The following is a 21,054-nucleotide window of genomic DNA, read 5'->3' on the forward strand; positions in this document are numbered from 1 at the left end:
AACGCAACAATGGTCGCATGGTGTGCTGAATTTTGAGCTGCCGATTAAACTTTTCAACAGGATTGCTCGTTGTTGCCACACCCGTGCTAGTTTCAACGCACTGCCATTCACGTATCTTCCTGTCAACCACTGCTTTACAAAGTACGTACTGAATGCTTTGCATTCATTGTTGTACTTCCAGGCTTTTCGCGCATCGGTGATACGTGCCTGTTTGTCGAATTCAGTTTATGCATAATGAATCCAGTAAATATGGCGGTACGCCAATTGCTTGTTTTCAGTAGCAAAATTCGTGTTATGTTTTCGACCGTTAGTCATCACATGAAAAAAACACATGAGAAACGTTGGTTGAGGATCCAAGAGCTCCTGTACAACACGCTGTTTCGTCAGCAACAAGAACTCATGGATATGTTGGTGGATCGTCCGCCAGCGGGAAAGCGAGTGGGCGGCAATTATATGCCTAATTACGGCGTTACGTTTGGAAAGAGCTTGGAGCTCCTCTTTGATGAGAGAGGGTAGGATATACAGATAATGTTTGGGTTTCTACATAAAGTGCTCTAAAAATACAAAACGTGGTGCAAATCTACAAAGGGGGGCGGCAGTCTACACAAGCAGCTCCACATGTACAGAGCAGTCGTGCCTATATACAGAAGTACAGCGCTAAATCCAGAAACAGCGTGATGACATCATAGCGATCGACGGGGATTGGTTGCACGCCACAATATATTAAATAGAGACAGCTATTTTGCGGCAGCATACCATTAAAGACATCGTCGACAAGCTGATGAAGATCGAGTACGCGTGGAACTTCGTACTCGCGTGCCATATCGAAGAACAGTCCGATGTCTTCTGCGATGGGCAGAAATGGCGGAAAAGCAGCTAGACGTTGTCAGGTGTGTCTGGTCAACCTCGCCATTCATCATATGCGCAAAATTGTTTTCCTTTGCAGCGCGAAGATGTGTGCGACAACCTGTAAGGCGATCCAATCTGGTTGCAAGTGCTCCTGACGTCTCAAAATTCTAGCATACCAAGTTACCGATGAAAGCAGAATTTATCAGCACAATTTGCATATCTTGGCGTGTCGTCGTTCCCGAGACTGGGTAAGCTGAACCTCATGATCCAGCGGTATGTTGTGAAGGAGCTGAATCAGGAACGAAGCCTGCCAGGGTTATGAATGACCTCGCGTTTGACCTGCAAAATGTTGACGGATATAAGTTGCTCTACAGTGTCAAGAACTGCGTTCGCACGTACCGTCGTACAGCGTTGCATGATAACGACTACATGGACGAAATGATAAGCTTCGCATCAACACATCGCTATCGTGAAAACATGAATGACACTACATCATTTGCCTTAGGCTTCGACTTTAATGAAAACAACGAGCCTATTCTCGGTCGTGTGGATGGAAATAACCCACTGTTTGTTGGTTTTGCTACCAAGTCTACCCTTCGGAGACTGGACGACGCAAGCAATTTTGTTTTGCATATTGATGCTGCTTTCAAGCTGAATAGTCGAGGGTACCCGGTTATAGCGTTTGACTTGGCGGCAGTTCCATTTTATCTGCTTTCTTCTCGTGTCGGATTTACAACAGCCACAATGGGAATCTGCTTTTCGCTCCATGCTACAGATGTGTCGTCGTTTAGTAGTGCGTGCACCAACAATTCAATTTGTCGTGATGGATGCCGATAATGTGCAGTGGAGTGCCTTTGATTTTGCATGTGGGTGCCCATTTCTGCATCCACCACTTGTTAGATTCTCACAGTGGGCATGACGGCACAAAACTTTTTCATTAGGCGGACACAAAGACACGGCGCCCAGTCATCATCACTACCGAAACCGGTGATGTCGCACAAGTTATTGTCAAAATTACCAAAAATAGTGTGTACCACACTTTTTCGGACGCTTGGTCAACAAGTGATACCAAATGTTGAGATTGAGTTGCACGGTTCGATCCCAACTTGGTAGCACGTCGAGAGGAAGTTGATAGAGGACGATGTGACTAGTAGGGTTGGAAAACAGGGAGCAGGAAGAGGAGTTGTGTTCACGGTGAAAATCTGTAGAATGAATTCAAAGAGATATGAATCTTAGTTCGCTACCATGGTTATATTTAGCTCCTGAATACAGCTGTGTTGATTTATCTCATGCATCTTCGAAGTAAGGTGGTGACGGTGTGCACGCTGGTCTAGCAAATCGAGTTAGAATTTGCCCACGTAGTTTTGGTCACCTCGAAGTCCGCTGGTACCATTTTGACAAGCTCCTCATTGTGGTTGTCCTCCAACTTATTGGTAGTCTACTTCGTGGATGCGCACGCCGTCGACAAGATCCTTACGACGGATATCTTAGTACAGCTAGTCACAGCCGCACAAAATTTCTCTTCGCCATTTCAAATGAATCATTGGGCGCAATCGCACGGGTATTTGAAAAGCCTTCTCTACGACCAAGTAGGATCTTGGGTGCCGTGAACTACAAACACCATGCAATTCTTAGATAATGTAGGTCGTAATATTGACTTGAACGTAAGGGGTCATGCCGCGTGTGCGAACAACACTTGTCCCTAACATAAGAAACCGCTTAAGCTTCCAAATCCTCTTTTTTTAATTTAAAAATTAAAAAAACGATGTATTATCCGTCGAAAAATAGCACGCTTTGTAGAGTCGATTCAAAATAGAAAATTTATATAAGGATTGACCACTTGAACATTGTAATGAACCAATACATACTATCTGTGCACACAGTGTGAATTAATCCCTATTGTGCTGACGGTATAGCGTACCCGTTGCACTAACAGAATGAAGCACAATAATACAAGTTGTATTATACCTTGCACCCATTTTGGCGGATGGGTTGCTAATTCAGGTCTAATTCGATCTATGAAAAGTCAATCTACCTCTTTTTAGGGCTAATTATGCCTAGGACTGTGAGCTCTTCCGCTAACTCCTTCGATCAGCATTTATTGTGCCTTTCACCTTTTTTGACTGCCTAATTGGAGTTCGTATTAATAATCGGGTTTGTGGTCTCTGTGATGAGCAGTTTAAAATTGTGCCGCGCGTGATCTAAAATAAAGCGCACTTTATTGACTTATCATCCGTCTAAGGAGACGAGTCGTTGACCGCCAGTCAGAGAAGAACACTCAGGGTAAGCAGCATTATACCTGCTCGCACGGTCTTCTAACCTCGCCAACTACGATGGCTCATGATGTGTGTGTTGGTGCAACAGGTGTACAGGACAAATATACAGAGCGGCAGGTGACTGGAGTGTGTGTGTGGCTTGTGGGCGAAGAGAGGTACGCCGGCGTCATGCTGCCAAAATAAAATTAAATTGCCCCCATAAATGTGTCTGTATCTTGCTAACTACTGTCCTTCGTGTGTGTATTGCTGCAACAGCTAGTTCAGTTAACGGCGCAGAGCGGCAGCTGATCGGGGAGTATGCGTGACTTGTAGGTAATGAGCGGTATACTAGACATATTCGCTTCCCAATTTGTTTTGACCATGTCCCATTAACTATTGTGTCTACGTGTGCATGAATTGATACAGTATTACATCATGAACGAAGTAGCAATACTCAATAGAAGTGAGCTACCATTACCTGCACAATTGCATTGCCGTTTGAGCGTGAAGTCTGGGAAACATTTGACCCCTTATCACGATCATGTTTCTGGTCACGACTTCGCGTTCATGGTTGCAGACGGCGACAAGGTTCTGGTTGCCCATGCCAAGGATGCCTTCGCGGTAAAACCTCGTTGGGATCATATACGGTACAGATCTGGTATTGGATCAGACTAACTTACTCTGACAGTGATCAGTAGATCAAACCAGCATGATGCAGTAGAATAGTAAGGTAAGCAGACGTGTATTAATCTCTCCCGGTAAGATCTTGTTATCACTAAGCTATCTGTTTCTTCGTGAATATTTTATCCGGCCAAGGCTTCCCCTTTTAAAGCTCTTGCTCGGCTTCTTCGTCCTCCTCATCCGACGAGCTGTCCGACGGCAGCTCGATAACCGCAGGCGCGTCGTCGTTCGAGTCATCGAGGATGTCGTCCGGTAGATCAACGGGTACGGGCAGCTGAATACGTTCGCGTGTAGGACGTCGCGCGCGCCCGCGTGGAACGTCGTCCAAACGCTGAATGTATTCAGCTGAAAGTGTCTTGATGACACCCACGAAAGTCGCCATACTAGGGCGAGGCTTCGGAAAACGGTCGTTGAGCTCGCGATTAAACCTCTCTAGAGGGTTGTTCGTGCGCGCTACGAGCTCGTTGTTCAGGTCGGCCACGTTCCACACGCTCACGTCGTACTGATCCAGCCATGTCCATTGAAAATAACCCCAAAATCCTCGCCATTTAGCTTTAGAGCTCGCAATCCCAGCGACGTCGCAGCGCTGTCGGATCTCGCGCTTAACCCACTTGATGCATCGCTCAATCAGGCTGTGGTCAACCACCGTTAGCATGTCGAGGACCCCACGGGTCATCGCAATGCCGCATTCTTCCTCCGGGATCAGGAACCGCTTCATCGCACGCCTGAGCGCCTGCTTCAGGTGAAACAGACACCCAATAACGATTGCGTTGGGGAACTGAGTCTGCACGGCATCAATTATGGCGCTCTCGAAGTCGCACACGACTTCCGCCGGCTCAAGCTGTTGGTCAGTGCTTTGCACGACGAAATGCACCATGTCCCAGAATGAATCGCCAATGCTCAATACATAGTAGACAGGTACATATAGTCCGGAGGCTCGGTCGTGCACCATAAAGATGACACACTGCTTGTACCCAGGGGGTACACAGCGAAATGTATCATCGACAAAAATGGTAGTCCCGTTGTAGCGAAGTAGGTTGATGAGGGAGGGGTGTGCCCAGCCAATGAGTCAGGTAGGCTTGCTGAGGTTCACGCGGTTCACCGTGACGTAATGAAACTGGAAGAAGTAGACAGCTTCGTTCAGTGCCGTTGAAAGTGGCGGGATTTCAATGGCCCCGTGCACGTTTCCGCTAAAGTGCTGGCTCCTTGCTTGGTACACACAGCGAAGCACTTGAGGCTCAGATAGCCCGCGGACGACATGCTCGTTGTCAGCTCCGTAAAACTCGCTCCGGACAGCTTCCCATATGCGACGTGCAGGGAGCGCGACTTGTTCGACGGCCAGGGTGTCGACTCTGTCCTTCATAGCGCTGGAGACGTCGACGAGACTCGTGCCAGCAGCATCGACATTGCGGCAAGTGTGGGGGCGGCCAGCGGTGTACCCCATGGTGGCAATGAAGAACGCCATCGTGCCGGGACAGCCCTGGCGCCAATGGCTGCAGCGGTAGGAGATTTTCCTGGAGGATGCCCAAGCACTTGTGTACTTATATAGCACGTGCTGACCTCTTGCCGCACTGAACCCCTTGTACGGCCGGGTATGGCGCTGCCCAGAGGGCCGACGTTGCCTGGAGATCCTGCAGTGCCCGGGAGAGAATGCGCTGGCGTCTGCATGTTACCAAATGAACCCTCCCCGACACAAGCGCTTCGCCGGCCAAGGCTCCACGTTGCCTACGTGCTACCGTGCATTTTCAGATCTCAAAGCCGATCCGCGCAAAAATGTCATATGTCCCAAAAGCAGATCTGTACCGTATATGACCCCTTCTGGAGGTTATCGCCGTCGCGAGCACGGATGAACTTCCGTGGCAGGGCGATTTGAGATCAACGCGAAGCCTACCAACTATGCACCTCAAAGAAAATATGTGCTTCTGATAAGTGACACTGCTGACATGCGGCTACAGCTGGAGGCAATCTGGCACAAGGCAAGGCTGCGGAAACACGGTCACGCAGGATTTGTTCTGCTTCTATTCATCTACTTGCCGAGGCGTCGAACCCAAAGACAAACGTCGCGAAGACGAGATACAGACAGCCGCATCCGTGAGCAGATCCGTCGTGCTATTTCCTACATGCAAAAACATCAAATTGATGAAGGAGTTTCTACTCAACGGTACGCTACTAGTAACCAGGCCAGGCTACCAGACGACACCCGTTGAGGTACTATACAACATAACGTTTCGACAATTGCAGCACATCGATCACCAAGCAGCAGCCGTCCAACAAGAGCTCCATCAACAAGAAGATGGAATGCAAGGGTATCATCGCGTCCGTGCGATGTTGCATGGGGCTATCGTGCCAATACTTTTGCATGTGGACATGCCCGGCGCCTTCGGTCTTCCCCTCTACAGACTCCGCCCTCCATTTCGCTCGCTAAGAGAATGGACACGCCGGCTCCAGCAGTCTATATAGATAACGTTGAGCATGCATCGGAGCCGGATGATGGACCATGAAGCGCATTAACGACTACGTAGGTTGATTTCGCTAATACTGTATCCGCTGTGACCATGCAAATTCAATCCAACATCTTCACTAGCTTGTGTGCATTGACGCATGGCAACATCTAGTACTGCTTTCGGGCATTCTCGAAAAGCCATGTTGGCATGGCGTTGCATCCACTGCTTCAATAGCAAAACCCCACTTCAATCGGGTTTAGGTCGGGGCTGTATGACAACAGGAAAAAAAAGTAGCGAACCAGCGGTATGTATGAGGGCTTGCAACTCATTGTACATGTGGATCTTGGCATTGTCGAGCACGACAATTAAGCGAGGTAGTGGCCACGGGTAACGAAATGGAGTAATCTTCATCTCGTGAAAGTTTTGTCGTGAAAGGTATCGTCCACGTAGTCCCAGGCAAATAAGGCAGTAACACCCATTACAGCAAGTACCGATATCCACTTGCCTCTTGAAAATGGGACACGAACATTGGCGGCCATGTTGCGTGCAGACCAGCCATGACGTTCCAATACATATCTACATCGGAATTTTGTTAACGCCTCAGCTTGTGATTCCATCGGCTCCATTATAAAAAAACAAAAACAATCCACACATTGCCTTCCGTCTTTCGAAGTTTCGTCGATAAAGACAAGCTGATCTGGACCGCAGTAGAACGATAAAAGATGAGAAATGAACTCCTTACGTTCATGTGGCGAACGTTTAGCGGCACGCTTTCTTAGAACTTTTCGAATCAACAAACCGTAAATCTCTACATATGGTTGCATCAGTGAGATACTCCCTATGGGAAACTCCTCTAGTATAGCGGCACGCAGCTCTTCGAAATAAAAGCATGGATGACTCTACATATGCAGAAACAAAGTCTCAGGCCACGTCGAGCTCTTCTGGGCTTGTGGTTTCGTGTCTACATTTTCTATCAGATCAAACCTTTGGTACCATCTTGTAGTACTACGATCAGAAATCCCAAGTAAAGTCCCCACAAGACTCGATACACTAAACAATCCACGTCACCTCAGATCAAGCAAGAATGTCATTTCGCTGGCTGACAAAGCCTCAGCGTTAACATGAGATATTAGGTAAAATAGAGTGTTTTACTGTAAAACGGACTCTAAATATTTTCAACCGTCACGGACAGTGACAGTGAGGGCGAGCTAAAAACATATTTTTTATGGTCTGATTAGCCAAAATTATAGAAAGGCACAATAGCTGTGATCAGTATAAATAAGGCAGTGTAGAGATATAATGGCGGATAATCAACCGCCAATCGACCCTGCTTCTCGAGAGCTTAAAATTGTCCAAAGTCTGCTTATCCATAATTAAGCGTAGAGTTAGCAAAGAGAAGGCAGCATTAAGGTGAGATGAGTGAAATTACGACAGAATTATCGTGGCAGAATTATCAATGGAGTTTGAAGCCAATAAGTCTAGCCCGCTGCTCCAGCCACCGTAAACGTTATTAAAGCATGACAATGAAGATAAGTGGTTAACGACACGCCATCTGCGTTTAGTCTTGTAGAATTTCGTTCGGGGACTTTTACGTCGTGCTCTTATCATTTCTAAGGGAACCCCTAACAGAGTACTATCGCACAAAACCGACATTAGTGAAACAGATGCCAGCCAGCTATACCTTTTGACACCACCGTGATATCAAAGAGGATGCACCACTCGGCTCATGTGTGATGTTAGCTCTGACATCACTGAAGAACTGAAAAGACATCATGCGAGCGTTTGCGAGTTTCCTTGAGCTTGGAAAGCCGCTATCGGCGCTCTGGTTGAAGCTCATGCATCAGAAGTTACCAGAGTGGTTCAGTCTAATAAATCAAGTCCGAGGTCTCCACACGATCCCACATAGACTAAAAAGTATCGAACTTTTCCCCGGTGGGATGGTAGCGGCAGGAATTGAACACGCAGCGTAAGGTGCAAGCCTACTCAGTTATCGCTTTAAAAAGGAACTTCAAAGACAGGAAGGCTGTTCACTACGCATACAAAGTAGCTGGGTTTGCATCGACACCTTACAAGCTGTACATCTTGATCTTCATGAAGATCGCAGACGTGAGGAAGCCCAAAGCGGTCATAATTCCGCCCAGGAACACCGGCAGTTTGTAGCCGAGCGAGGTGTTCACAATGGCTGTACCGATGGCAAAGTTGAGTAGCTGGCCGAAGCAGTTGGCCGAGTTCAAGGCACCAACGTACATGCCGATCTCTACATCGTCGCCCATCACGTGGATGATGACTGGCACAATGCAAGAGAACCACACGGAGGAGGTCATGCCGCAGATAGCCACGACGAACACGTCGAAGCCCTTGTTGCTGACCCAGGCCATGACGAGCAGGAACATCTGCGGAACGGTGGACATCGTGAGCACCCACTTGAGACCGAGCTTGCTCACCAGGAAAGGCAGACACCACGAGTAGATGTAGCCGACAATGTTGTACAGCAGGTCAGCAGTTCCGCCGGCAAGGCTGACACCGTCGTTGTAGGCGTCTTGCTCGGCCGTGCAGGGGTCGCAGCTATCGGCGTTCGCGGAGGTTCCGCCGTACACTTCAAGGCCGAAGAACTGTCCCTTGTTGCCGTTGTAGGCTGTGTAGCCGTACTGCACGAAGAAGAAGCCGACGCCGTAGATGACCAGCACCTTCGGCAACGTCTTGATACCGAGCCAGACAGAGTAGAAGGCGCCCTTGACCTGTGTCCAAGCGGAGACCTGCTCCACCTTGCTGGGGTCGAGAGGGGTCTCGTGGGCGAAAACCGTCGCGACAGCAACGCACACGATCATAATGACAGAAAGCGTTCCCATGAACCAGTGCATGGTGAGGTAAGCCGCGCCGAACGCGTCAATGTAGACGGCCACCACAATCGAGCCCAGTGTCGACCAAGCCTGACCGAGAGCAGCGCCGGTAGTTTGGCGGTCACCGGCAAAGTCGGCGACTAGAAGCATGGCCGGCGTCTGGACAATGTTGACGGTGATGTCCATCCACGCGTAGAATAAAATGGTGAACACGGTCGTCCACATGCGATCGCTGTCGGCGCTCGATCCATCGCCCGTGTCTCCGAGGAGGTCGCCAATTTCACGCGTGTAGCCCATGGCAATCCAGCAGATGACACTGAGGATACCGGCGACCACCAGGTAGGGGCGACGGCGGCCGAATCGAGACGTGGTGCGGTCACTGAAGACGCCGATACTGGGGCCGACAATGACACCGACGATGGGACCGATGAACTGCGTGGCTTGCACGGCTGAGTTGGACAGCATGGTCGACAGGTAGGGCCCCAGAGCGGCCCATTGCGCGGACCAAGCCATGTTGATAGCCATCCGCGGCATCGACACGGCGAGCAGCAACCAGATGGACGGGTGGCCGAGAGGCTGCTCGTCCCCATTGATCGAGCCGGGTTTGGGCGAGGCGTGCAGGTCGTAGCCTGGCGTGGCGGCTTCAATGTCCTTCACCATGGCCCCAAGCTCAGCAAAAGTTGATCAGTTGAAAGCGGAGCGGTGTGCTTTGAACGAAGCAAGTTGAGGAATGAGCGCCAGCATGCGTCAATTGGAAGGCGGCTCGATCGATCGGCAGATCACTAAAGGACTAAAGAGGAGCGTTCCTGGCAATCAAACAGGCCCAACTCAGTTGAATTTCAGGCTAAACAGCCGAGTTCCTACAGTAAGTCGCTAAGACTGTTCACCCAAGTGTAGGTCAACTAGATCGCCGGATTCGTCCGATGCGTCCCGCGTCCTGCTGTAGGACCCTGCAGGAAGCAAGGCAGCGATGCGGTCGTGCACATCATTGAAGCCGTGCCGAGGAGCTGGCCATTTCCGGGCGACCGACTCGGAAAGTCCGAGCCTAGAGCACGAGACCAGAGCCACTTGCACTCGGAACCACGTTAGCCATGATACAAGCGATTAACGCGCAGTGGGACTACGCGCAGACAGACGGGTTGTCGTCGACGGACAATCATTGTTTTGTGGAGGCCGCACACGCCTTGCACTTGCAGTTAGGCTTGAAGCTTGTATCGGACCGCATTGCGGTGCCGCGCGGCTCCTTGCTCTCTGCACAAGTGGAGCATCAACTCGGTTGCGCGCGCAAACCTCGATGGATGGCGTGATGTTTTGGTCGACACCTCGAAGCTCGACTTGGATCATGAAAAGCCGTTCGGAGCAACGGTCATCGTTGAGGGCCCAAGTCGGGGATACAGGGGGGGTCTCCAGCCGGTCTGCTGCCTGTGCAGACCTCTGGAATACCCGCGCTCTCTTCTCGAGTTAGCACCTGCAGGTGAGATGGTCGACTCCATCTGGGCTGCGATTGAGCCGGCTCACCTTTATATATCGCCAGTAGTGATGTCAAGCTGGCGCCGACTGTGTGCTTCAACGCATAGGCAATCGACTAGCGGAAGGCCATCCTCAGGAAGAGGTGGCACCAGCTCGCTCGGGATAACTTTTGTTCAGGTTGTTGGCGCTTCCCTACACATGCAGCAAGTGCATTGCAGTCCTCATTGCAGCCCCACGGCCGAAGCAATTGGGCTCGATGTACATGTGCACTACACGTCCACAGACTTCTTGCCTTCGAGCGTTAAACAACAATCAAGTTCGCTTCAACTTCAACTTTACCCCCAAAACGACTCCACGCATACTCGATCACCGCAGTCAATATCTTCTGCAGTCCAGCGCAAACGAAGCCTCATCGTATCGTTGGCACCATAGAGCATTGCCCAGCGTCTCGAGCATTCGCATCCGAAATCCTAAACAAACGCTGCACCCAATTCGATCCCAGGCAGTCGACATCCGGACCACATCACTACTGAATGATTCAAAACGCAATCGCAACGATTATCGTTCCCAGAAACCCATACCGTGGACCAGCAGCAGTGATCAGAAATCCAGGGCATTTTCAAATACATATGAGCTTCGAAATGAAATGCTGCAACACCGAGCTTTACTTCGCTCGGCACAATTTTGAGCCTCCATGTGGGGAATGAAGACCTGACTCCAAGTTTCCAATTCTGATCATCAAACCCGGGGATACATAATTATATTGTAATCTAGCTTTTCACTCTTCGCTGAATGCCGACGCGCTTTGCGTGTACTGAGAGTACCGCGCCCTTGAAGTTGGAAATGCACGCTTTATGCGTGATTATCCTTTTCGCCAGGAAACAGCTTTTACCGGAAAACTAGATAATCATCGCGCCAAGTTCTCTCGATAATACATGTCATGTACGTACTACAGATCTGGTGCACTATACACCGAGCACCTTCGTGACATCCGCGCCGAAAGAGGCCACCTTACCCCTGTACTGTTCTGCAGACCGTCAGTAAGTGAAGTTGACCTTCTGGTCGACTCGACAATTGACCTGAGCCGCAAAAGGGCCATAGGACGACTAATTTCCACCGCAAATCTCCTGCATGATACAGTAGGCGATAGGTTTGAGCCTGCCGACTTGACTCGGCAGCGCTGAGACTTCAACGCGCTGCACAATATGCACAAAACGGCGCTGAAGAGAGAGAGACAGACTGGTCTATTTAACCTTATCAGCTTCTAGATGTCTGGTACAGCCTAAGCCTGGTTAGCAACGCCGGTGTCTCCTGGAGATCCGGTGGTTGTACGGGGCTTATCGTCTTTGCTGACTGCTCTCGTGGTTGTTCTTCTAGTGCTTGCTGGCACACAAACAACCGAGTTCCTTGAATGACTGTGTCTGGGTTTCGGCGCTCGCGTTTAGCAAGCGCCTTGAGCTGCCTCATTCCTGTGGTCCAGAATTCCTGGACACTGCTTTCCTCTGTGACATCCTCTTGTTGGAACACGACGCGGTTCCGCTGGATCCATAGCGTTGTGATGCATACGCTGCAAAGTATGTGCCATATCCTTTTCCAGATCGCCGCATACTTCTGTGCATCATCTGGATGTTCGCGGTTGAAGCGGTCTGCTATGCCTTGTGCGAGCTCCGGTGCTGTCCGACTTGCACAGTTAGTGACGAATCGCTCGATGTCTTTTCCTGCCCAGTGCTTGCCCGTCCAGTTACTGAGGAGCTTCTGCCAACACGCTTTAGCGCACGGACAGCCCCACATCACGTGGACTAACGTTTCTTTTGTTCCTTTGCATGCCTGCAGCTTGCGGCAACTGTTGTCATCTTGGCGCCCGTTGTGATAGAGGTTCAACTGCGCTGTTGCGACTCTATAAGAGACCCAGACCTGGTAAGCTGTAAGCTCCCGCCTGTGAGTCCATAGTTTCTTCGGAGACTGGTGGAGCGTCGCCGCTTGCCAAGGACTACTTCTTGCTAGCGCGTGCAACTTGTCAATTTGGGCTGCTAGTCCGGCTTGGGCTTCCTTGCATCTGCGGAATGGTTGTTGCTTGAGGGCTGTGAGTACGTGCTTGTTCGCTATGTTGTCCGGTACGCTCCATTGAATACTATGCACGCTAGGGTGCGCGTAGAACACAATGCTCCCCGTATCCTGGAATCTCCGCAACTTGGCTCGATCTGCCTCTGTGGCGTTGTCTTCTGCTCCTGTCTCCACTACCGTCCAACTAATCCCGTTGGCGGTTTGTGCGACTTCTATAGCGGCCTTCTTCTGATCAGGCTGGTCCCACCGTACGCCTTTGGCTCTTCCGGGTGCTATGCATTCCCATCTGTAGGTGTGCTTCAGTTTGGGTTGGTGCCTGAGTTGCATCTCGGCGTCCACCTGCAATCCCTTACCGATTTCTATCGGCGGCGAGCTGAGCAGTATGGTAATTGCCCACCGTCGAAGTTTCGCTTGCTGATGCCTGTGTCCATTCATTTCCGGGATGACGAAGGAATATGTCCACCTGCCTATCCGTTGGATCCCCAGTTCTGCAAAAAACGGCGCTGAAGAAGAAGACGTGCCGTGCCGTTGAGTGAGACCACCTTATTGGGTATCCATTCGTTGATGCATCAACGGCGAGGCTGGAACAGATCACTTCAACCTGCGTTGTCGCCGGTGCAGTGCGCTGCTCGCTGTTCATCAGCCATCATGGTTCCTGCGAAGATGTTAAATCCAGCGGAACGTTGTGACCGCAGGAAGGACTTTCACCGCGCCTATCCTGCTTAATAGCGCCAGCATCGACGAACGAGTTCACACAAATGCCGCTGCTGCCCGACGAACACGCTGCCCGGCAAATTCAGCACCGCCGGAGACTCGGGTGGGTGGGGATCTCACTGCAGTTGCACGCAGGCAAGACCGCCGGAGAGCACGACTGATTTGGGTAGGCCTCCGCCAAGGTCTACAACGACATCAAATAGTTCAGTCTCGCTTGCCCGCCGGATTTGCTTGAACGCGGCCGAGTACTTCAAGTTGAAGCGCCGAAAGCGCTTCCACTCAAACGTGATTGCCAGCAAAATAAAAGATGCCTGCTGGCGATTGTCTGCGTTACAATCGGTGGATTTGGGCTGGGAAATAGGAGCCCTACGTCGGCACAGCTGGAAACCCGAGCCTAATCTGCCGTGGTTGAACTATCTAATGAGAAAGCTGAGCTTTCGCGGCGGAGCCCAAGCAGAAGCCCACATGGTTCAGAAATGGGAGCCCCCCTCAGCTCCTCTCGCAAAGCTGAAGTTAAAGCTCCCAAGCAGCAAACGCGAGTCGCAGCTTGAAAGCTCCAAGTCGAAGCCGCTGGTCGCCGTTTTTGAATTAGCCGAACATTTAGTTCCCCAAAAGTGCGTCAGTAAGCGTCTGCGTCGCGACGCTCGTCCGCCAGCACCGCAGACACCATCTGCAGAGAACCTATTCGACGTTGCACATAAATCTACTCCCCAGCTGGACAACATCAAGGTCTCCACTGTCTCCGCTCTGTCAACGTCGCCTGGCTTTTGCAAGCGAGTGTCTTGCGCTCGGTTGCCGCTGCAACACCGCCGGCGCGTCTGAAGCTGGACATCACTTCTCATTCTTCAATTTGCTTTCCACAGCAACCGCCTCCTCCTTCAATCGTCTAAGCTTTTCAACGACTGCTAGTACAACACCATGAAGGACATCGAGGCCGGAACCCCCGGTTACGACTTGCACGCGTCGCCCAAGCCTGGCTCCGTAGCTGACACGGGCAAGGAACCGCTGCCGCACCCGTCAATCTGGCTGTTGCTCGCCGTGTCGATGCCGCGTATGGCCATTCAGATGGCCTGGTCGGCTCAATGGGCTGCTCTGGGCCCGTACCTGTCGACGATGCTGCCCAACTCCGCTGTCCAGCTCACGCAGTTCATCGGCCCCATCGTCGGCGTCATTGTCGGACCCAGCATCGGAGTCTTCAGCGACCGCACCACCTCCCGTCTCGGACGTCGTCGCCCGTACCTCATCACCGCTGGTGTCCTCAGTGTCGTCTGCTGGATTGCCATGGGCTACACGAGCGAAATTGGTGAAGCCCTGGGTGACCACGGTGACGGAACCAACGGAGAGACCGACCGTACGTGGACGTCGGTATTCACGATCATCTTCTACGCCTGGATGGACATCACCGTCAACGTCGTCCAGACGCCGGCCATGCTTCTTGTTGCCGACTTTGCCGGCGACCGTCAGACGACTGGCGCTGCTCTTGGCCAGGCTTGGTCGACGCTCGGATCTATCGTCATCGCTGTGTACATCGACGCCTTTGGTGCTGCTTACCGCTCGATGCACTGGTTCATGGGAACGCTTTCTGTCATTATGATCATCTGTGTGGCTGTTGCCTGCATCTTCGCGCACGAGACCCCTCTCGACCCCAACACGGTGGAGAAGGTGTCGGCCGTCGCCCAGGTCAAGAGTGCCTTCTACTCGGTCTACCTCGGCATTAAGACGTTGCCGAAGGTGCTGGTCATCTACGGTATCGGCTTCTTCTTCGTGCAGTACGGCTACACAGCCTACAACGGCAACAAGGGACAGTTCTTCGGCCTTGAAGTGTACGGCGGAACCTCCGCTAACGCCGATAGCTGCGACCCTTGCACGGCTGAACAGACCGCCTACAACGACGGTGTCAGCCTTGCCGGCGGAACTGCTGACCTGCTGTACAACATTGTCGGCTACATCTACTCGTGGTGCATCCCGTTCCTCGTGAGCAAGTTCGGTCTCAAGTGGGTGCTCACGCTGTCCACCATCCCGCAGATGTTCCTGCTCATCATGGCCTGGGTCAGCAACAAGGGCTTCGACGTGTTCGTCGTGGCCATCACGGGTATGACCTCTTCGATCTGGTTCTCCTGCATTGTGCCAGTCATCATCCACGTGATGGGCGAGGACATCGAGATCGGCATGTACGTTGGTGCCTTGAACTCGGCCAACTGCTTCGGCCAGCTACTCAACTACGCTATTGGCGCAGCCATTGTGAACACCTCGCTCGGCTACAAACTGCCGGTGTTCCTGGGCGGTGTCATGTCGGCTCTGGGCTTCTTCGTGTCCGCTATCTTCCTCAAGATCAAGATGTACAGCTTGTAGGCGGCTTGAAACGCATGGCTGGCGCGTACACATTGGCGTCGAGAAAGACGCGTATGCCAGCTTTCCTAGCTTGTTCGTTAGTTGTTGATAATGTATGCTCTTTTCCATTCTACTCGGCTACAGACCTCACGTGCGATGCGCTCTAGGATCTAGCTGCACTAATCCGGTTGGACGGCGCTGGCACTGAAGTTTTCGACCCGCGTGTCAGATTAGTGTTGAGCCACCGCATGCTTCGCCGATTTGTCATCGATTAGCTGTCGTATTCACTTCTGCTTCAGCGTCTTCTCATTTTGCGCCAGTACACGCTTTTTCAGGTGTTGTCGGCGCCTACACCAGTAACTTTGCATGTGGTCAATCGGACAGGCCTGCAGCGGCCTCAGTGTAAGCCAGCAAACCGAACTACAATGTAAAGTACACGCGACCGCAGCAATAGTAATTCACGCATGTCGAACATAAGGGGGAGCTTGATATTCTGCTCTTTACGTCTCAGCCACCTCCTTATTCTTCTCTACAAGCGCTTGTGTTTCCACAATTCCTTCCTTCACGGACGTCTCTACGACTTCCTCCTCCTTTCCACAAGAATTCACAGCATCATCTACTCCGCCCTCCGCGTTCATCGTCTCGCCATTTTGCGCTGTAACTTCAGCCGTAGAGTCTCCGTTGGACTCAGCCGTTGCTGTTGCAGGGGCAGAGTCTGCAGCAGCAGCAGCAACTGGCTCTGAATCAGCGCCGCTGGTATCGTCATTAGCCTCAGCAGCACTGGACGGCTTCGCTTCGACATCTTCCATCTTGACATCCCTGTCGTTGCTTTCCCCGTTGGACTCCCCAGCAGTAGCAACCGATTCTGCATCTGTTTCAGCGTTTTCAGCTTTGGCAGCAACGTCGTTGCTTTCTGCCCCAGCGTTTGGACTCATGTCGGCCGCTTTCAAAGCAGAATGGCTACCTTCCACAGTGGCCTGCGAGTCTGTCCCTGGGTCTTCGATTTTTGCATCACCCTTTTCTGTTTTGGCAGCGGGGCTGATGACTTCCCCTTCCGTGGCTCCGGTTGCAACTTCAGCATCGGCAGCTGCAGCGACATCTTCTACGCTGGCAGCGGAGCCGTTGCTGTCTCCACTCTTGGTGATACTTTCCGGCTTGGTAACGGAAACAACTCCTTCAGTTTTGTTTGCCACAGTTGTAGACTCAGCTTTCACATCGGTGCTGACATCTTTCATATCAACGTCAGCGGTAACCTGTTCGGCCTTCTTATTTTGTGCAATGACATCTTCAGGTTTCATATCCGATGGTAAGGCAGCGAACAACTCTTTCTGCACCGCAGAGCACTTGGACAACATCGGCTCATACAACTGCCGGCAGCTTGCGAACACCGGGCTATTCCACAGTGCTTCAAATTCCTCCAACGTGGAGCAGCAGCTGCGCAGTATGCCTAAGGTTTTCTTGAGGTACGAGATAAGCATTGCACCGGCACCAGACGTAGAACCTCCCTTCTCAATAATAGCGAACAGCGACGATAGCACCATCACTGTTTTTTCGTGGAAGACTGGGGTCGGAAAGCTCTTAACCAAATGATGGCGCTTGCGCTTTTTCGACGAGGTTTCACCAGACATGTCGCCGCCGTGCTCTTCATCCACCGGCTCAAATACATCATCAGTAAAATGCACAACACGCCCAGTTGCCTCCTTGGCCCCTTGAATACGCATTGCCAAAGCGTCTACGAAGAATATATCGAAAATCTGCTTCCACACTGCCAGGGCCTGCAGTTGTTCGCTGAGTGTCATGGTCACTTCACCATTTTCAGCAGAACCGGACCCACCACCACCGCCATTGCTGATGATACTAGACGCAGCAGCCATCTTCACCTGCTCCAACACAACTTCGGCAACTGCATGGAGTAGCACACGATCACGTAACAATGCCTCGTCCTCAGCTGAGAGTAAATGATGCAGCAACTGGGCTCCTGCCTCGATCTGGTGGTCTACCAGACATTGCACAGCAAACGATTTGGCCATGGCCCGAATTGCCGAGCTTGCACGCAGAACGTTGTCCCAAAGCATAGCACCCAATACATCTTCCTTAGCTTTTGCCTTGACGTCGTGCTGTAATCCTGCTGGAAAGGCATAGTACACGCGGAAACCAACCATCGTACGCAAGAGAAGCGGCAGCACGACACGCATAGTGACCACCTGTGGAGCGCGCAAAACGAAGTCTTGCTTGCGGATCATGCGACGCACACTAGATGGATTCCCAATTTGAAGAAGTTGCACGAGAGCGCGACAGATCAGGTTGTCCGTGGGTAGCTCTTGCCTTTGCCAGCACACCACCAGATTCTTCATAAGAGCGTCACAGATAAGCTGCTTCACCAGCGGGTCCGACAAAACCAGTGACACGTCCGCCAACAGCTCGTCGCACATACCTTCCGGAATCATTCCGGATTGGTCCACATCACCGAAGTCCTTAATCGTCACGACACCTGTGCTGGTGAGCATGCTAAGAGCTTCGCTGATAGGACCGCTTCCGGTTTTGCGGCGCTTCTTGGTGCGAATTCGTTGTGGCTCTCCACGCAACGCTGCAGCATTTCGCTCGATCAACTCGTTGCCGCGCTTGCCAATGCGCTTTCCTTCCTTGTAGAAAATAGTCGTGTCGGGGTTGAACGTCATACAGTTGCGGATCATAAGGTTGAAATCTGACACAAAAGCGTCTAGGGTCTTGTACTTGCCGCGTTTGGCTTTTCTCCGCATCATTGACAGGTCCATCGGATCCTTGATAATATCTCGATACTTCGGTACATCATCAGGCACGGGTTCAGCGAAAATTAAGCGGGCATCGATTTTAGCGATCTTGTCCAGCACAGCGAGCAGCTCATCCACAGTCGGGGGGCCAAATACGACTTCAAAACTCTCCTCTTCCTCCTCGGCGCCACTTTTCTTCCTGAACTTTTTGTTGGCAGGCAGGTCCGACGTCCGTAGCCGACCAATAAATCCTAGCAGCTCGTGAAGCTGAGCGATCTCTAGCGTCTGATTCTTCAGTGCACGATCCAAAAACCAGATGAACTTATGCAGTGGGTCCGTTCGCAGAAGTGGTGTAGTCTTGTCACGCTGAAGATTGGCGAGATCACTGCGCATAGCACCAAGAAGCGATACATAGTCCACATACTCTTTCGGGTGATTGTTCGTAGCACTACCAGGAATATTCGCAGCCACCACGTAGCTGCGCCAGATCTCCAGTGTCGACAAGTACAGCGACTCGGAGTCACCCAGCATCTCCACCAGCTTCATTAGCGCTGGGTTATTGCGCCGGCGCTCATCTGGTGAGTATGATGGGCGTCGCTCGCTACTAAATCCGGATGATGACGCTGACGGGCTGGCAGAATCAGCGGACGATGGCACGTGACTTGAGACGTTCCAGAGACTCCCACCTGCCGACTCATCCAGACTACGCTTCCTGTTCTGGTTGCCAGCGCGCACGCTGCTGTGGCTGTTTCTCCTCGACAAGGAACGGTGGGTAGTCGCCGACGTCGACGTCGGGTGGTTGAGATACCACTCCAGCTGCTCACTCACATACTCGCGCGTGCACTCCTCAACCAGGAGCTGCAGTTCTCTTCTATCGACCTGTAATATTTTCCTCCTCACATGCACGGGCAGCTCCGCCAGAATGCGTCGGTTCTCCGTCAACTCGCGCAGATACAGCTCGGGCGTGTCTTCCTGTCTGGCCAGCACCGCAATCGGAATCGCGCGCAGCTCTCGGAACTCAATGTACGGGAAGGTCTGCTCCAGTACCCGGGGCAGCTCGCTCTGCGGCAAGTCGGCGATGCGCAGCAGCATCTCTTTCTTCATCTGCTCCAACAGCGAATGATACACGTTCGAGCGTGGCACTTGGAGCAGATCCAGCAGCTGCACGGCAGGAGTGAAGGTCGTGGGCTTCTCCATCTGCCGCTTGCTCTCCTTCTTGCGTACAAAGAGCTGCGCGTGAGCCTCCGCGACGCCGTGGGCCGCCTGGAAGTCCCGGATGGCTACTTCGATGTTGGGCGCCGTGCTCAGAAGCTCCTTGACGGCGGCGCCGCCCCGCGCGCCGATCAGCAGGTTCTTGTGCATCTCCTCGGCCACGGAGGACGTGGACATGGAGCGCGGCAGCTTGAGCTTGAGCCGCAGCTTCATGGCGTCGCCTGCTGCCTCGCTCATGCTGCGGCTGGGTGGGGGACTTGGCTTGGACCGCAGACTGGCTTGTGCTCGAAAGGGGAAATTCAAAACTAAAGCGACGCTCGCGAGTGCGGAATGGTTTTGACTTGATGTTTGTAGGAAGGGGTGAAACTCGTACTTAGTGGCTTCCGCATTAGTGAACCTCCTTCCAGGCCATCCACAATCCAAAGCGATCAAGAAGAAACGCGAGGCGCCATGGTGTCGATCCGGAATGCGACGGTGCGTGATCTGTGAGGATTCCCAGGAGATGCGTCCAACGTGTCTGGATTCAACACACGCGATTCTACAGCTACGCGGCGTGGCGAGCTGGAATGGGCGCTGGAGGCTGCGTAATGAGATCGTCAAGACTGATTGGAGTGGTTGTGTTTCCTCCCTCCTTTGTAGGCGGATGACCTGCTCCAGGTGCAGAACTCCAACCTCTGGTGCCTGCCGGAGAACTACCAGATGAAGTACTACTACTACCACATCATGACGTGGCCCCAGCTGCTCTACGTGGCCGAAGAGCGCGGCGGCAAGATCGTCGGCTACGTGCTGGCCAAGATGTACGCTCACGAGAGGCATTTCCTGTTAACTTTCACGGTGCTGATATACGTTGTGTGACTGCAGGGAGGAGGAGGCGTCCGTGCCGCACGGCCACATCACGTCGCTTGCGGTGCTGCGCACGCACCGCAAGTGCGGCCTCGCCACCAAGCTCATGAAGGCTGCCCGTGCGTCGCCCGTTTCCGTCTTGTTGAGAGAGGAGATGCTGACTTCTTGGTGTTGTGTTGCTGGTGCAGAACGCGCTATGGTGGAGAGCTTTCGCGCCGAGTACGTCTCGCTGCACGTCCGTGAGGGCAATGTGGCGGCGATTCACTTGTACCGCAAGACGCTCAAGTACCAGTATGTGCCGCCCTGTGGTGGGTGTTGTGGTTGGTAAGTTATTAAGTGCATGTGCTACTGCGTGACAGGGTGTACGACATTGAGAAGGGATACTACGCCGATGGAGAAGACGCCTACGACATGCGTATGCCCTTTACGGAGAAGTGCAACCAGGCATTTGCCTCGCAGGTGAACCGCTTCAAGAAGGTGCTGGCGGAGAAGGACGCGGAGAAGGCTGCTAAGGAGGCTTCTGCCTAATTGAGCGTGGGAAGGGTAGACGGCGGTGAAGAAGTGTTAGACGCAGTGGTGCTGTCGAGGAGGAGGAGGCAGC

The 21,054-nt window shown here is 52.2% G+C and overlaps 4 protein-coding genes across 4 annotated transcripts; 2 read left to right on the top strand and 2 right to left on the bottom strand.

The window, feature by feature from the left end:
- Positions 1–8,295: 8,295 nt before the first annotated feature.
- On the bottom strand, positions 8,296–9,729 carry KRP23_11454 (Sucrose transport protein SUT5; the record flags this gene model as incomplete). The annotated part of the gene is made up of 1 exon (XM_067882002.1): positions 8,296–9,729. One exon carries the CDS (start codon positions 9,727–9,729, stop codon positions 8,296–8,298), a length of 1,434 nt encoding a protein of 477 aa, XP_067740291.1.
- A 4,506-nt stretch (positions 9,730–14,235) lies between these two features.
- KRP23_11455 (Sucrose transport protein SUT3) lies at positions 14,236–15,669 on the top strand (the record flags this gene model as incomplete). Its single annotated transcript, XM_067882003.1, has 1 exon — positions 14,236–15,669. The coding sequence occupies one exon, from the start codon at positions 14,236–14,238 to the stop codon at positions 15,667–15,669; it is 1,434 nt and encodes a 477-aa protein (XP_067740292.1).
- A 479-nt stretch (positions 15,670–16,148) lies between these two features.
- On the bottom strand, positions 16,149–19,847 carry KRP23_11456 (Bromodomain-containing protein 1; the record flags this gene model as incomplete). The annotated part of the gene is made up of 1 exon (XM_067882004.1): positions 16,149–19,847. One exon carries the CDS (start codon positions 19,845–19,847, stop codon positions 16,149–16,151), a length of 3,699 nt encoding a protein of 1,232 aa, XP_067740293.1.
- A 213-nt stretch (positions 19,848–20,060) lies between these two features.
- On the top strand, positions 20,061–20,981 carry KRP23_11457 (N-terminal acetyltransferase A complex catalytic subunit NAA10; the record flags this gene model as incomplete). The annotated part of the gene is made up of 5 exons (XM_067882005.1): positions 20,061–20,084; positions 20,250–20,407; positions 20,472–20,572; positions 20,642–20,744; positions 20,813–20,981. 5 exons carry the CDS (start codon positions 20,061–20,063, stop codon positions 20,979–20,981), a joined length of 555 nt encoding a protein of 184 aa, XP_067740294.1.
- Positions 20,982–21,054: the final 73 nt, after the last annotated feature.

Source organism: Phytophthora ramorum (assembly GCF_020800215.1).
Source record: "Phytophthora ramorum isolate Pr-102 chromosome Unknown Phyram_PR-102_s0012, whole genome shotgun sequence".
In the NCBI taxonomy this organism is placed as follows: Eukaryota; Oomycota; class Peronosporomycetes; order Peronosporales; family Peronosporaceae; genus Phytophthora; species Phytophthora ramorum.